The sequence below is a fragment of the Gopherus flavomarginatus genome, chromosome 9, assembly GCF_025201925.1.
Source record: "Gopherus flavomarginatus isolate rGopFla2 chromosome 9, rGopFla2.mat.asm, whole genome shotgun sequence".
Classification (NCBI taxonomy): Eukaryota; Metazoa; Chordata; order Testudines; family Testudinidae; genus Gopherus; species Gopherus flavomarginatus.
In genome coordinates, this window is record NC_066625.1 from 21,014,721 (window position 1) to 21,032,639 (window position 17,919).

Below are 17,919 nucleotides of genomic sequence, written 5' to 3' on the forward strand. Positions count from 1 at the left end.
GTAATGTATATCAGTGCCCCCGTTCTAGAACTGTGGTTCATTCAGGCTGATTAGGTTTGAATGAAACAATATTGAAGGGGCACTGTCAACTTTTAAATCACGTTTGCGTGACATTTCTCTTACTTGCTATTGTTACAAGCAGCAACTATAAAGACTAAGAGACTAGATTTTTTCTCTGTTTGCTTGCTTAGTGCATCTGACAGTATTTTGTACGTAGTCAGTTTCATTAACTATATGGGGGAAATGGTCTCCAATATAACAGGAGAGAGAGAGAGAGAGAAACATCTTAAAGGAAAATGTGATTGTAAAAGAAAATCCAGAATGGGGCCTTGGGCATATGAAATCGCTTTTAACTTATTTTTTCCAAAGTGACTAGAGTAAATGTAATTACTACAGATCCAAGCCTGTAGTCATTACCTGGGTAGAACTTCCATTAATTTGATTTCCACCACCCTTTCCCGCCCCCGTTCTCCCCAAGATCTTCAGAATTGGGCCTTATTTTTTAAAAACCAGACATATGTATTAATCATTGCTTTATTAAAATGTGAATTGATCTAGAATTAAAAACTCATCTGATCAGTGAATGAGAAACTGGTAAGACTCCTCAAAAGATCTGCTGTCCAGGTTTGTAGCACATTGTAAAGTATTCTTTATCTTGCACCATGACTGCTCAATCTACCTTTTCTGTTGATTAGCCACGATAAAGTTCCAGGTTACAAACTTTTTTTTTTAAGATGTATTTTAATATGTGAGATACCCTTCCCCTCTCCTCCTATTTTAAATAACTTTTTACTACTTTGGAAAAGTGTTGATTCAATTGTATTTTAGAGTTAAATTCCCCTTGATTTCTTATTAAAATATACATTATATTTAGTACATTTCAATATCCTAAGTGAAACCTTCTTGTTGATTCTCCTATGTACTACTTCATGTGATCAGTTTAAACTATTCAGATGAGTTTGAAGACTTGCTTCAAATCTCTTAACTGGCAGGTTAAGAAATGTTTTAGACATTTGCTTTTATATTCTTGCAATGGCCAGCTGGGACACTACTGTACTTTGCTGAGCAATAAAAAAGGTATAACATGACTAAATTAGGGAAGTGACACCTGTTTTTAAATAAAGTATGAACACATGGTGCATTCTTCCTCTGGAAAAACAGGCACACACAGTTCACAGGTCACTAGCACTAGCTCCTGCTGAATGGTATTGTTTCTGTCACCGTAACCAAGATTCTAATTCCCAATTAAAATGTACTGGTCTTCTAATTATACAGACAATAAGGGGCTGACCCTGCAAGACAGCAGGAAGCATGTGCATGTACACGCTGCAGAGACTGTTCAAACGCTGTGCTGTGTGAAGTGGATGGGTGGGGATGCCAGGGTAAACCTCCTGTTGCCCATCATGTCTGCCAAACTTGACCACACATCAGACATTTTGGGATTTTTTTTTTTTTTTTTTTACTTCTCCTTAGCTGGAGGGCTAACTGGAGATCTGCTGCTGAGCCAGCTGCTGGGAAGCAGGACAGACAAACAGCCATCTGCTGTAGATATCCTGCAATCAGAGTATCCCACACTTTTAGCTGATCCAAGTTCTATCCCTAAACGTCATTAAATGTGTGAGGTGATACTAAGCACATCATGTTAATTCCATTTTTTAAAAACATACAGCTGCCTTGCAGCTTATATTTTTATAGGTAGAAGTGTGGGCCTTTAGGGAGGGATTTGAAGGAGGACAGGGCAGTACGCTGGGTTTCAGCCTCAGAAGGACTTCCCAAGAATAGGAAGTGGCCTAGGAAAAAAGCAAATCCATGACAGAAGTGGACCTCTGACAACAAAGCTGGCATCACTGGTTCAGTGAACCTTGTATTTATTTTATTCCAGCATAGTGTCATGAATGGATCTGAAAGATTCGCTATTAATAAGACTTGAAAGCCCTGATTTATACAGTATCTTTCTTTCTCATGGTAGACCGTATGATTAATGTATAATTCCTGAAGCTTCTTATACTTCACTCAATCATGAAAACTAATATATATACAACGAAACCAAAACTTCTGGAACATTAATTCCATTCAAATAAAGTATAAGATTCAGTAAATCTAATATTTGAATTCAACAATGACACCAGAAGCATCTGTATTTTATAAAGCTAGTATCTTTTTGTTTTGACAAGGGTTTGTAACAGTTAAAATATTCTTAGAAATCACAGGGTACACACTATTTGGAATATATATATTTTTAATTGGATTTAAAAAGATTTCACAGTGTAGTAACACACTTTAGTGAGAAGACAATGAACAATTTATGGTAAAAAAAATCTCTCTTATAAAAAGCAAACTTGGAACTATTTATACAATGTGAATTAATGTTGAAATTTGAGTTATGACTTTGTATAGTTAAAATGGTTCTGCATAAACACATTCATGCTTTATAATTCCACTTGTTTATATATCATCTATAAAATCATAAATTCTAAATATTTTAGAACCACTCATTCATACCCATTCTATTAATGTCTCATGTTTATGGAAAACCATTCTTTTCAAATCTATCTCAGCTCCCCCAAATATCACCCTCCCAATTAAATGAACCACCTTATTGTTTTTCTGCTCACTCTACTGTATGGGGCAAAACCAACAGAACCACCCAGTGCCTGTCATACTCCCCGTTCTTTCTGATGAGCTACTATAACCTGAACTGCAATACTTAAATGATATAAGTAACATTGGAATACCCTTCCTTCTGCAACAAACTGTAAGGGGAGCACCACTCTAAAGCATTAACTAGCAGGAAGGACAAAGACATCTCAACCATTCGGGGCCAGATTTTAAAGTGGCTAAAGCTACAGATAGGCACTTTTGAAAATTCTACTAGGTGCCTAACTACTATTGAAATCAGTGGAAGGTAGGCACCTAGATGCTTTTAAAAATCAAGCCTAAATATCTTTATAAATCTGGTCCTTAGCCTTAGTGAAGGACAAACTGCTAAATCTGAGGTGGCATCCTGAAAACCAGACTACTAAAACAATATCCAACTACGTAAGGCCACTTGGAGGCTCTACACCAGGAGAGGACACGCTTTTTGGCCCGAGGAACACATAGGGGCTGCAAAACTCTATGGAGGACCGGGTAAGGAAGGCTGTACCTCCCCAAACAGCCTGGACCCCCTGACTGCCCCCCCTACACCTCTGACCTATCCAACCTCCCCTGCTCCCTGTCCCCTGACTGCCCTGAGTCCTATCCACACCCCCGCCCTGATGGGCCCCTCAGGATTCCCATGCCAACCCTTTGTTCCCCATCTCCTGACCTCCCCCCGAACCTCTGCCCCATCCAACTGCCCCCAGCTCCTGACTGACCCAACCCAATCCCTATTCACAGCCCCATCCCTAACTGCCCCCCCCCGGGACCCTGCCCCTTATCCAACCCCCGCCCTGCTCCCTGACTGTCCTCTGGGACCACCTGCCCCTTATCCAACCCCCTCCACCTCCTTACCACGCTGCTCAGAGCAGCAGGCGCTCGCAGCCCCACCGCCCGGTAGGAGCCGGGAGCTCAGGGGCCAGGCAGGACAGGCTGTAGTTTGCCTATTTCTGCTCTAAACCTTTCTTAAACCAGGAAAGCTATTTCATGGGTTGTGTGCATAAACTGATTCCTGCAGAGGCATCTATGGATGTGTAGGAGGCCGCCTATACCTTGGTTTTCCTGTCTGCCTATTTATAAAAATATTTCCCTGTATTAAGCACAACTTTGAAATTTCACCCTAATTAATTATTCAATTTCTGTTGTCAGAAGCCAGAATAGCCCTGACCAATGTCAGAATCTCCTCAGCCTCCCTAACATGTAGTGTGGAGCATCTCCATGGAAAAGCTGACACAGTTAAAATTAAGTAATAAACTACCTGACAGGCTTTCGAAGACTTCAGCGAAACTAACTTGGGGTACACAGGGGCACGTCTCTCACATATCTAAATCTTTTTACTATCCTCTTATAGAAATGACATATGTACAAGAGAGATGATGTATTCTGTCTCTACAATATTGTGCGTTCTTTATGGACATCCATAAATCTCCATTTGTCTAGGAGTCAGCTATTTTCTAAAGAGGATATGCTCTTACAGGGAACTCAACAGCAAGTTTAATTGCGGTTAAATGCCAAAAGGTATCGGTAAAATGATTTTTCTACATTTTGTTTCTCTTTACGGCTTTCTTGTTATATTTTCTTAATTTACAGGCTTTTCTAACCTCCACTCCTGCAGACCCAAATTGTAAGTCTTGTCTCTCCTACAGCACCCACAATGGTGATTTGCTAGGCAGAGAAGAATCCAGCTTGCTCCGATTGCTGTAGTGGTTGTGAAGAGATTACAGAAGTAAAGGCTAGGGATGGGAGATGACATCAACTGGAAGGAAGCAGAAATAGAGTGAGATCCAAAACTCATTGGAGTCAGAGAGAGGACTTTCGTTGACTTCAAAGAGTTTGGATTAGCCCATACTGAATACGAACATGCCACATGTACTTTGTCACTTTCTGGAGGATTACCAAGAAAGTAATAGAGAACATTAAGTATGATTTTGAGATGCATCTTGCAGGCCTCACTAGAACAGAAGGGTGGACTAGGAGTTGGGTTTGTCATCCAGAAGCCACTGCTTCTACTCATGGGTACGCTTACTTAGCTTTAAAAGTCTGATCCAGGAATAGAGCAGCTAATCCTCAGAATAGTTCTTCCCCATTACAAAATCAATAGCGATAGCATTACTTCTATTATTTTTCATATTATAATTGGTTTCATTTCCCCTCAAAGGTATAAATATCTCTGCACACCTTTCTGCTTTGTTATTTAGGATGGTAATGAGTTAAGACAACTATTTTGGTGCATAATACACAACTGGGAATCATCTTCAGCTTGTGGTAGGCTTTTTTGTTTTTGCTGAGCTGGTGTTTCTATCTGTGAAATAAAACATGCGAATTAAAAATAAACTGGAGACTTGTCATAGTTAGAAAATGGCTAATTTTGCTTAATCAAATCCATCAGCTCTTTTTCTATTCCTCGGCTACTCAGATCATTTAAACTGCAGTATCTGTGAACAATCTTCTCAGCTGTGACAATGACCACTCTAAGCCCATGGGTATCTTCTCCCAGTTGACATCCGATTGCTGATGAAACCACCATCTCTAGATCCTTGTAGGACCCTCCGGCATTCCTATGGTAGTGTCCAGAAAATACAGCTTTAATGCCTGTTTAAAAATAATATATATTATTATATTTAGGATATATATTTAGTTAATACTTACAGCCTACAAAGAAAATGAGCTTAAAAACAGTCTGATCTCCTTTTTAGGCTTATGCAGCCATTATAATTGAAGAGATATTTATGACTAAGATCAGCTACAACTTGTCGTGCTTACCCTTATTTTCTTAATGGACATTTGTAATCTAATGGATTTAGAAATTGTAAAATTAGTAGGGAATTGGTTACATGATATTATATTTAAGAAGAAAATAAATATTAGCAACATACTGATGTGCAGACCAACTAGCCTCCCAATCCCTTTAGAAATATTGGAGCCCTATATCTTTAAACTCAGATTCAAGCCAGCTATTTTCCCAATACTCTTTTGATCAGAAACAGTAAAAATGTGAGAGCATGGTGTTGTTGAAAGTCCTTTTGTAATTCTAAATCAAGTAATTAACCAGAGGATGTTGCATGTAGATAGGAGCAGAAAGTCAATTGTTGAATCCACACATTACCTTCCAATTAACATTTGGAGAACTAACAGGTAACAGGATCCTCCAACCTGTTTACTCAAAGGGATAATGATTATACGAGTGAATGACTTTAAAACGTAGGACAGACACAGGATGAGAAGGGAGACAAATGGGGGAGGTAATATCTTTTATTGGGCCAACCTGTGTGGTGAGAGACAAAAGTTTTTGAGCCTACATAGAGTTCTTCAGATCTGGAAAATGTCTCAGCTAAACACAAGGTGGGAAAGAATTGTATAGTATACTAGTTACTACATATTGCAAGGGACTATTCAAGTGAAAGTGGCCCGCTAACTTCTCCAGTAATAGGGTTGGGAGGGGGGTATTTAAGTGGGTTCTAAATTGGATTTATGGCGTATCACAATAGTGTCACTATTCAGTCCATGATTTTTAATGTCTAGCAAAGTTATGACTTTAAGCTCTTGCCTTTTTGAAGGTGTTGTGCACATTTCCTTTGAGGATGAGCACTGAGGTCATCTAAGAATGATCAGTTTGTGACAAGTAATCACCCACAAGTGATATCGTATTTTCTGTGTGAATTCATTCAAAAGTGTAGTGATTGCTGGATTTCATCCACATCGTTGTTGTAGCCCTTAATGCATTCAATGAGGTGTACCACATGTTGTGATAGGCATGTATAGGACCCATGGATATTGGGAAGTGTGTTATGTGGGGTGTTGCAAATCAGAGCATTGGAGAGATGTCTACAGATTTTTGCATCTGTTATTCTGGCAGGGTCTTGTGCTGCTTTGAGTCCTTGCTGATGATGAGGTCGGGGGGTTGTTTAAAAGCCAGAAAGGGGAGGGAGATTCAGGAAAGATTTCTTTTAGGCTGTGGTCTGCACTGAGTATGGGTTATCATGGTCTGATATCCCATATAGTTGGTAGGTGACAACTTAGGGGTGTGGATTTCATTTTTGTATCGAAGCAGGTTCTCCTGACAGTATTTTGGTGGTCTGCTCTGTGATGCGATCTACTTCTCTTGTGGACTGCCCTTGTTTGGTGAAGGTGGTTTTAAGTGTGTTAAGATGTATATCCCAGACGTTCTCGGAGCATATTCTGTGGTATCTGGGTGCCTGGCTGTAGATAAGATTTCTTGGTGCGTTTAGGATGGTTACTGGTTCTGTGAAGGTAGGTTTGGCGATCCATGGGTTTGCTGTCTGTCAGGTTCTATTGTTGAAGCTAATCGTGGTGTCCTGGAAGTTGATACTAGTGTGAGTGTGTTCTAGCGAGAGTATAATGGAGGGGTGGTAATTGAAACTGTGGTGGAAATCTTTGAGGGTCTGTAGGTTAGCTGCCAGAGGATAAAAATATCATCAGTGTAGCTTAGGTATATGACTAGTTTCATGGTGCATTTATCCAGAAATTCTTCCTCAAAGTGCTCCATGAAGAGGTTGGCATACTGGGGAGTTATCTTAGTAACCATGGCTGTTCCTATGGTGTGTATATTTAATGTAAAATTGTTATGAGTGAGGATGAAATGGACAAGTTTTGGGGTGGATATCTGAGCGTTGTACATTATCTTGTAAATGTCTGAGGCAGGCAGCAATGCCATCATTGTGAGGTATGTTGGTGTATAGGCAGCTGACATCCATGGTGGCAAGGATGGTGTTCGGAGGGAACCTGATAATTTTGTGGAATTTCAGGAGGAAGCTGGCCCTTTGTGTGGTGAATGGTTTGAGGATGATTTTTCCGAGTCTCAATATTCCTTCAGTAACACTGCTGTGGTCAGATGTGATGGGTCCGCGTAGGTGGCTCCCGAAGACAGACCTCCTGTCCAGAGGTACTGCGAGATACACCCCTTTATGAAGGATGTCTGGAATATAAATAAGGCAGGCACATCAAAGAAACCTGAAACATGTAAGAGGCCTCTAAGTTAGATGAGAGGGGAAGGAAGATGAAAACTACCTGGAGTGGGGAGGCTGACAGACTGCAAAGAGAAAGAGGTACTATAATAATGTGAATTAACTCTTGCAGAGTATGTTACACAATCATTTTGTTTTTAATCTAATTTTTCTCTGTATACTTAATCAATCTTGTTTTTAATTACACTATTTGTATTTTAAACCATATTGAGGTAACATAACTATGGCCTTGAAAAAAGAAATACTTGTCTCTTGCTAGAGACAGCTGGGGAGAAAAGTTGTGCCTTATCCTCAAGAACTCTGTTCAGGTAATCCCCTAATGCAGAGACTGGCAACCCCTGACATGCAGCCCGCCAGGGTAAGCCCCCTGGTGGGCTGGTTTATTTATCTGCTGTGTCTGCAGGTTCAGACGACTGCAGCTACCACTGGCCGCAGTTCGCCGCTCTAGGCCAATGGAGAGGGCGGGAAGCGGCGGCCAGCATATCCCTCAGCCCGCGTCGCTTCCCACAGCCCCCATTGGTCTGGAGTGGTGAACCGTGGCCAGTGGGAGCCTCGATTGGCCGAACCTGTGGATACAGCAAAGCAGCTGGACCCACCAGGGGGCTTACCCTGGCGGGCCGCATGCCAAAGGTTGCTAATCTCTGCCTTAATGTGTGACCCAAATAATAGCTCTAGGCAGCAGGGATTTGGGGAAAGCTCACTGACATAAATGGTGGCAGGAAGAGGAAGCAAACAAATATTTTATACTTCATAAGAATTATGTGCTTTGAGATTTTTGGGATGAAAAATGCTTTAACATTAGTAGAGCTGATCAGAAAAATTCTAGTAAGGGATTAAAAAAATTAATCGTTTAATAATAGAATGCCATTTAATTAAATATTTTTGGAGGTTTTCTACGTTTTCAAATATATTGATTTAAATTACAACACAATACAATGTGCAGTGTGCTCACTTTATTTTTTATTACAAATATTTGCACTGTAAAAACAAAAGAAATAGTATATTTCAATTCACCTAATATAAGTACTGTAGTGCAATCTCTTTATCATGAAAGTTGAACTTACAAATGTAGAGTTACATACAAAAAATAACTATTAAAAAATAAAACCATGTAAAACTTTAGAGCCTACAAGTCCATTCGGACCTACTTCAGCCAATCACTCAGACAAAGCAGTTTATCCCCTGCAAATGTAATCCATGGTGCCTGCTTCTTGTTTACAATATCACCTGAAAGTGAGAACAGGTGTTCGTGTAGCACTCTTGTAACCAGCGTCACAAGATATTTACATGCCAGATGTGCTAAACATTCAATGTTCCTTCATGCTTCAACCACCATTCCAGAGGACATGCATCCATGCTGATTACGGGTTCTGCTCGATAATGATCCAAAGCAGAGCAGACTGACACATGTTCATTTTCATCATCTGAGTCAGATGCCACCAGCAGAAGGTTGATTTTCTTTAGTGATTTGGGTTCTGTAGTTTCTGCAGTGAAATGTTGATCTTCTAAGACTTCTGGAAGCATGCTCCACACCTCATCCCTCTCAGATTTTGGAAGGCATTTCAGATTCTTAAACCTTGGGTCGAGTGCTGTAGCTATTTTTAGAAATCTCACATTGGTACCTTCTTTGCGTTTTGTCATATCTGCAGAGCTAGTATTTGTAAATCAAACGTGCTGTGTCAGCATCCAAGACTGCTATAACATGAAATATATGGCAGAATGCGGGTAAAACAGAACAGGAGACCTACAATTCTCCCCCAAGGAGTTCAGTTACAAATTTAATTAATGCACTATTTCTTTAAATGAACATCATCAGCATGGAAGCATGCCCTTCGGAATAGTTGCTGAAGCATGAAGGGGCATACGAATGTTTAGCATATCTGGCACGTAAATACTTTGCAATGCTGGCTACAAAAGTGCCATGTGACTGCCTCTTCTCACTTTTAGGTGACATAAGAAGCAGGCTGCAGTATCTCCCATAAATGTAAACAAACATATTTGTCATAGTGATTGGCTTAACAAGAAGTAGGACTGAGTGGGCTTGTAGACTCTAAAGTTCTACAGAGTTTTGTTTTTGAGTCCAGTTATGTAACAAACAACAACAACAAAACCTACATTTGTAAGTTACACTTTCACAATAGAGATTGCACTACAGTAATTGTTTGAGGTGAATTGAAAAATATTATTTCTTTATCATTTTTACAGTGCAAATGTTTGCAATAAAAATATAACGTGTGTACTGTACATTCTGTATTCTGTGTTATAATAGAAATCAAGATTTGAAAATGTAGAAAAACATCAAAAAATATTTAATAAATTTCAATTGGTATTCTATTGTTTAACAGTGCGATTAAACTCGATTAATTTTTTTTAATTGCAGCTAATTTTTCTTGAATTAATCGCCTGAGTTAACCGGGATTAATCGACAGCCCTAGTTTTCAAACTTTGCCGCTTCATCAGAATCAAACTGCTTCATGTAGACAGTCCAATTTTGATGACGTTCTGATGGAAGCTGGTCTGATTTCTTGACAGCTCATCCACCTGGTTCTAGAGCCAAGGACCCTAGGGCTGTTGGACAGTTCACCATGCATGCTGCCTGAAGCAGGAGCTCCATGCCATTTCTGGTACTTTTAAAAAATACTGCAAGAATAAAAATGGTCACATAATTCCATCTGCAGGGACTAATTAAAGGAGCATGGTAACTCAAATATGAAATATTGACCATCATACATACCTAAACTGGCATTTTCGTCTTTTTTTCCCCCCCGGTGAATGCCAATAGATGTAGCATGTAATTTAAACAAAAATGTATTCTTACAGCTATTTACTGCTAATGTGCATTGCTTTCACACTTAATGCAAATCACTTCAGATACAGTACAACTCAGACATATGAATTAAGCATAAATAGCAAATTTGACAAACAGATTTAGCACCTCAAAACGAACAAACAAGACCACCAAACCAGCAAAATGCTTTGCATGTCAGGCAGTTACAAACTCCCTAAGGCTGCATCTAATCTAGTCCTACTCCATTCCATTCTGCTTGAAAACACTACTGGACCAGATGGCAGAAAAATCTGAAAATTGTTTTATAATTTATCACATACAATGCATACGATTTAATTGTATACTTTAGGTTAGTGTCACTATAGAAGGACTTTTATATCTGATGTTAGTTAAGAATATTATTCATGGTAATTTAAAAAGTGAATGGAAAATAAGATTTTCAAAAGCACCTAAATTACTTAGGAGCATACCTTCCACTGAAAGTCAATAGAACTTGTGCTACTAAATCACTTGCGGCCAAATTTACTAAGGTATGTAAGCACTCTTTAGGCATGTAAGTGCAACATTTAGGTGCATATAGCTCACTACACAGGTTGAGATACAGTTGTGCTATGTTAAAAACTTCGCATACTACTTACCTTGGTAGCAAGACATACAGCCTATAATTCCTAGACTAGCCATTTTCTAATAAATTAACATTGTGTTTAAAAAAGGCCAAAATATAAAACAAAACAAGCTCTAAATCAAGCATCTTAAAGCTAAGAAATGTTAGCACAGAAATTCACTGTAAGGCTGAATGTAAGTTCTTTAATGTGTAGGCAAAGTGACTTTTTCCCCCCCCTCCATGAGGAATAATGCAGTATTTAACTTTATTCATTTCTGTGAGGTATTGGAAATAACAAAGCAACCTAGTTTGGTTCCTTTTTTAAAAGATATAGATATAGATTTAAAAATATATGGTTAGCTGCTTTCAGTGTCAGTGACAACACCAACAAAGTTGTTTGATCAGATACAGCAGTCTATCATTAAAGCTGCAGTTTGAGTGGAATACTGAAATAGCCATCTGTGTGTGCATTACAGCTAAACCACAGCCTAAGCAAAACAGTACTGACAGAGCTACTTTCATGTTAAGAGTATTTCCAGAATCAGCAACTAGATTCCTCTTCAGCACTATGGAGGGAGTTCAGAGACCCCCTTTAATTCAAGGCAAATTATTGTCTCAGGAAGCTCAGCAGAACAATTTGCTAGAGTCACCATCATTTCAAAAGGGTAGCATTTCCCCTATTCTTAGGATTTCCTTTGGATTTGTTGATCATTCATGTAACAAGCAACAATAGGACCTGCATGACTTACTGGTACTTTAGGAGTGGAACAAGAAAGTACAAATTAAATCTTGAATGAAGCAAGGGAAAGTCTCTTGGTCCAAGAGCAGGAATTTTTTTGTTAAACTAGCACCTACTGTGTGCTCTCTAAGCAGTTCACAACATAAGGCATCTAATATTAAAACCAGGACAGGTAAAAACAGAATTTTTTTTTAAAAATTCAAATCAAATACAAGTTTATTTAAAAAAAAGAGAGCCTCTGTAATAATTTCAAAATGTAATTAAGGCCTAAATTTAGTACAGTCTATTAAAATAGTTAAGCAGTACAAGTTTGACCAAGTTTTAAAGTCACTCTAAGCATCTGTAACCATTGTTTGTGAAAATGTTAAAACAGCTTTTGACAGCTGCAGCAAAGGCAGAGAGAATTTTTTTTCATTTCAGTTTATTTGGCTAGCTCAATTTAAAGTTTGAAAAAGAAGAAAAACTTGTTGTCCTCCAATCTGAATAAAAAATAAGGTCTGAGAGGATAAGCTCTACAACATCTGAAATCTTCAAGGAAGTAGTAGCCTGAAATAATCAGTCCATTTCACTAACTACAGATAATACTTCCTCTGTTTAATAGATCAGTTTTAATACAAAATGTGTTTTGCATTAAAAACTAAACTTGTATATCTGTACATTTATAGTAGTTTTCTTTAATTAAAACAATTTTAAAATGCTAGTTTTTGTGCATTTTTAATTTAATTCCAATTTCCATCCAAATTCAGCTTGATACAAATCACAAATAAAAAGTTAATCTAGTAAATAGAAAAGGGTGAATGATGCATTTTAACTAATAAATTAAGAAGCTGAAAGTGTTTTATATGCTTTAAGAAACAGGTATAATGTATTCTTCTGGTTAGCAAACAGTACCAAATTTAGTATAAAGGCTCTATTTAGGGCTTGTCTATACAAGAGCTAGCAGCATGCTGGGGTGTAAATATACAGTATTCCAGCATAGTGCACATACACTGGCTATGGGGACCCTACTGCTGTGCACTGAAAACTCTAGTGAGTACTGTCTTACCCAATGTGCACTGGGGAACTTTCTGTCCACAGGCAGAGTGAATGTGTGGCACACTGGAGCACTGTAGATTTGCACCTCAGCTTGCTCCGCACTAATGGGTCATACAGATAAGCCCTGAGCTACAAATCAACATAGTTTAATGGTTACCAGACACTGAGAATCAACCTTTCTTTAAGAAAATAACTAAAAAGTACAAATGCAAAAAATTAAAACTGGTTTACAGTAAGCCACTCTGGTTAAAACTACATAAATTTGAACAAAAGAGCAGCTTAAAGGTCATCTGCATAAGCAAGATGGCAATTCACACATCATCATGTCAACTGAGATATTGAATCTTCAAGAAGTTAGCAGAAGGGTTGGCCCAGCCACCCATCATCTCTGATTCCTATAGATATCACTTCAGCATCTTTGAGCCTCCTAACTCCTGGACTTACAGTACCTGAAGCTGTGGGCTTGAAACATGATATTTTGCTTTCTAAAGCCTGAACATCAAAGGGCGTTCATGGACTTCCTGCTCAAACGCTTCACAAATCTGTGTGTTTCAGGGAATTCTGAGAATGTAATCCTCATGGTGCTCTTGAATGGACAAGAAATCCAGTTTGTCTCCCAACCAGGGATACGCTGGAGTTCCTTCTAGATAAGCTCTTGATTGGGCCTGGGGATATGTCTCCACTTCAACTAGACATCTGCAGCTGGCCTGTGCCAAGTTTAATTGTGATATAGAGGTTTGGGCTTCAGCTGCAGCCTGAGCTCTCAGACTTCGCCAACTTGCAGGGTCCGTGGGAGGGCACGAACAGCTTCTAAATGCCTTGAAAGAGGATATAAATTGCATAAAGTAGGCCAACAGTCTTCACTTGCTGTGGGAAAAAATTAACTAGGCTTTCAAAGCCATTTGAACTCTTCTAAACAGAAATAAGTATTCTGCTGCCGTGCACCCAACAGAACATATGTAATGACTAGTGAAATATCAGTTTGATTATCAGCAGTGGAATCCTCCTTACTCACTTGTAAAAAAGTAGTCCTATTTCAGTTTTTGACCAAAAGGATTACCAAATTTGAATCCGCCCAGGATAAAAGTGGTATCTATTATAGATATTCACTATAATAAATGTAAAAAGACGACTTCCTTGACTTAGCTGTATGAATCTAGCAAACTAGTTTTTAAAAAACCAGAAGATTTAGCAGATCTTTAAAAGGTTCTGTGGAAAATGGGCTGGAGCCATCATGCTTTTAAAGACTTTTTTAAAAACATAAGAACAGCAATACTGGGTCAGACCAGTATTCTGTCTTCTGATCAGGGCCGGCTCTAGCCATTTCGCCGCCCCAAGCACGGCAGCACGCCGCGGGGCGCGCTCTGCCGCTCGCCGGTCCTGTGGCTCTGGTGGACCCTCCGCAGGCACACCTGCGGGCGGTCCATCGGAGCCGCCTGCCGCCCTCCTGGCAACCGGCAGAGCGCCCCCCACAGCATGCCGCCCCAAGCATGCGCTTGGCACACTGGGGCCTGGAGCCAGCTCTGCTTCTGATAGTGACCAATGCCAGGTGCCCCAGAGGGAATGAACAGAATAAGTAATTATCAAGTGATCCATCCTCTGTTGCCCATTCCCAGCTTCTGGCAAAGAGGCTAGGGACACCATCCCTGCTCATCCTGGCTAACAGCCAGTGACGGACCTATCCTCCATGAATTTATCTAGTTCTTTTTTTAACCCTGTTATAGTCTTCGCCGTCACAACATCCTCAGGCAAGGAGTTACACAGATTGATTGGGCTTTGTGTGAAAAAATACTTCCTTTTGTTTGTTTTAAACCTGCTGTCTATTAATTTCATTTGGTGACCCTGAGTTCTTGTGTTATGAGGAGTAAATAACACTTTCTTATTTATTTTCTCCACACCAGTCATGATTGTATAGACCTCTATCATATCCCCCTTTCATTGTCTCTTTTCCAAGCTGAAAACTCCTAGTATTCAAGAATGTGGGTGTACCAAGGATTAAATAGCAGCAATATGATATTTTCTGTCTTATTATCTATCCCTTTCTTAATGAGTCCCAACATTCTGTTCGCTTTTTTGACTGCCGCTGCACATTGAGTGGATGTTTTCAGAGCACTATCCGCAATAATTCTAAGCCCTCGTCCAGACTAACCCGCGGCATCGGCGGGTTAAAATCGATTGCTCGGGGATCGATATATCGCGTCTAGTCTGGACGCGGTGTATCGATCCCCGAGCGCGCTTACATCGATTCCGGAACTCCATCAATCCGAACGGAGTTCCGGAATCGACGCGGAGAGCCGCGGACATCGATGCCGCGCCGTCCAGACTGGTGAGTACCTCGATTTTAGAAATTCGACTTCAGCTACGTTATTCTCGTAGCTGAAGTTGCGTATCTAAAATCGATTTTATTTCCTAGTCTGGACGTGGCCTAAGATCTCTTTCTTGAGTGGTGACAGTTAATTTAGATATAGAAACTCAGATTTCCTATCACGCAGAGGTTAAGGAACTTCATAAACAGGATGAAGCAGAAAAACTGCTTGCCCCTGAATTTTTATATTTATTAATCACATTATATGCAGAAGCAGTATTGTTTTTACTTTAAACAAGGTGTCTCAATATTTATATGTACAATATGATTTCTGGAGTTTCCTGTTCCTTTATCCAGCCTCAGTGAAAAGCATTGCATTGTGAAGGCTATGTGGTCATGATACTAGTAGAGGAATTTTTTTTGTAAAAGGGAATATGGTTCTAAAAAAGAGATATAAAATATGCTTCTGTAAAAAGTATAACATGCACCTGTTTCTCCTTTCATGTCTCCCCACTCATACACTTACAATTGAATGTTCACTAAATCAAATGCAGACTCATTTTTCTTTTACGTGCTGCTCACATTTCCCTTTATTATTGCTAGTGCCTTTAGGTGTACGATCAGTGCTCGAGCTCTCATTGTGCTAGGTGCTGCATAAGCTTGCAATAAGACGACAGCCAATGCCCCAAAAACTTGCAATCTCTTTATGAAAGACACAGCAGTTGTATGAAACAAACTAATGGATGGGGATAACAAGGTAACAGAAACCCAAGCATATTTTTGTACAATTTATTCCTTTCACATTACCTCCACCCTTCTTGCCTTCTAGATAACTTGACTGGCCTTTCCCTCACCATGATTCATCACTTACAGCAGTCATTCATGTAGCATGGACATATAACTGTTCCAGGTCTAGAGACAGAATGCTCCAGCTCCCCACCTCTCATCCACCAACCTCACCCTCTCTTTTCCTTTAAATCCTTTCCTACCTACTTCTTCCAACCTACTCCACTCCAATAAACCCACCAACCTTTATCTCTGGCATGTTCCCTTCTGTCCTGACACTGATCTGCTTGTAGACTACTATGTTGTAAGACTTTCTCCTATAGTAGAATGAAAGGCCTGCTTAGCTCCATCAAAACACTGCAATATATTCATTCAGAAATACAATACGGCTACCTCTGGCTTAAAGCTGCAAGAATAAATTCATGTCCCATACCTTTCATGAAACCCCTATGTGATGGGTCTACCAATTGGCTGTGTAATATAATTTTCTAGGTGAAATGGGAAGAGAGTTAGTGCTGTCAGTGTGAGGGGAAATTCTAAGTTTTTTCAAGAAAATATTGTCACTTTTACAGATGAAGAAAAACTGCTTAGAATTTAAGTTCCACTGCAGCCTATTTCTCCCCCTTCTCCTCCTGTTACTGTCACTTTTCTTGGCTCTTCTCTACAATTACACAGAAGGCAGAAAATGTCATTTGAGAACTCAGTTTCCTCTCCTGGTCTTTTATGAAAAAGTTACAGTGATAAAGCTGTAAGGAGATGTTAAAAAAAATTGTCACAGAGGTTTTTTTAAACTTAGAAAGGAAAATAATCTCTCTTCAGCTGGAAGTTGTTTGGGGTGTTCCTAAAGTGACATCCTATTGCCTTCCCCAGAATCCTACTGGTCTGAAAGAAAACGACCAGCTGTGACAAGCTGCCCCTCCCACCCCCAACCAAACCCCTTACTGTTGTATTTTCTTTATAATTGGAAAAGCAGTAACAGAGGATATAAAAGCACAATAAATAGCACAGCAAGATGCAGTTTGATAGGTAACTTTAGTCTTATGTTTTGCCCTGATCTAAGTGCTGTACCTCCTTCTATGACAACTCAAAACTTGTTTGCAATGCTGTAGTAGCCATGTTAGTCTCAGGGCTACGAGGGACAACGTTGGTAAGGTAATTGGACCAACTTCCGTGCGTGAAAGAGAGATAATAGAGAAAAAGAACCCCCGCACTGACTGGGGAAGTAGGTGACAACTACGAGTGTGCAGAGTTGGAAATCATATGGGGTATCAAACAACTACCCCTCTTCTGGCCTTCATACAACACTCACTCCTCCCGCCCGCAACCTCAACATCAGAAGCAAGCTTCCTACAGACCAGGACCCACCAATTCAAAGCGGCACCAGACTCTGTCCTAACAACAAATGCAAAACTTTCAGATGTCCTGCCACTGCTACAATGATAAATACCCACAACACAGTTTTTGAGAACCATGGGTCCTACATATGCCTAGCACAACATGTGGTGTAACTCATCCAGTACACTAAATGCCCCAACAACTATGTGGGTGAAACCAGATGATACTACACTCAACTCACACAGAAAAACGATGAGACAAAAACACCCTATCACTCAACAGAATGACAGCTCTGTGAAAAGCGTTCACCTTCATGTGACCTCTCACTCTTCACTGTCTGGCTATGCTGAAAGGAGGACGGGAGACAGTTGACATGGGTTTAATCAGGCTGCAACTTCATTATTAGATGTCTGGGACTACACGGCAGATAACAGTGTGCAGTTTATTCCCTAATTACCCAGGGGGCTTTTACCAGCTTCCCCCTCTTTTTCCATCCAGGACCCTCCCGCAAATCCATTGTCAGGACCTTACCATCCATGCCCCCACTTGTAGGAGGGTTACGGTGGCTTATAAGAATGGGGGGTTGGCTCCCTGCCGTACCAATCATAGGAGTCCCCCCCCCAGTTCATTCCTTTAATGAACACCTTTTTTCAGGTCCTCTTCTAAGCCATTTATACAGTCACTTTCCTATGGGGTTCCTGCATG

At 39.9% G+C, this 17,919-nt stretch overlaps 1 protein-coding gene across 3 annotated transcripts in view; it reads right to left on the reverse strand.

The window, feature by feature from the left end:
- CPPED1 (calcineurin like phosphoesterase domain containing 1) overlaps positions 1-17,919 on the reverse strand; it is a 166,657-nt gene that overhangs the window by 77,614 nt on the left and 71,124 nt on the right. Inside the window, exon 4 of one of the 3 annotated variants that reach the window (XR_007776298.1) lies at positions 4,511-5,229. The exons of 1 other annotated variant lie outside the window; for it this stretch is intronic. Coding sequence is in view for 1 of the 2 variants with exons in the window: in XM_050967767.1 (XP_050823724.1) it covers positions 5,000-5,229 (230 nt within the window). In the remaining variant the exon portion in view is untranslated. Of the gene's footprint in view, positions 1-268; positions 5,230-17,919 lie in introns of those variants that run through there. One more of the 3 variants, XM_050967767.1, reaches the window with a different exon arrangement.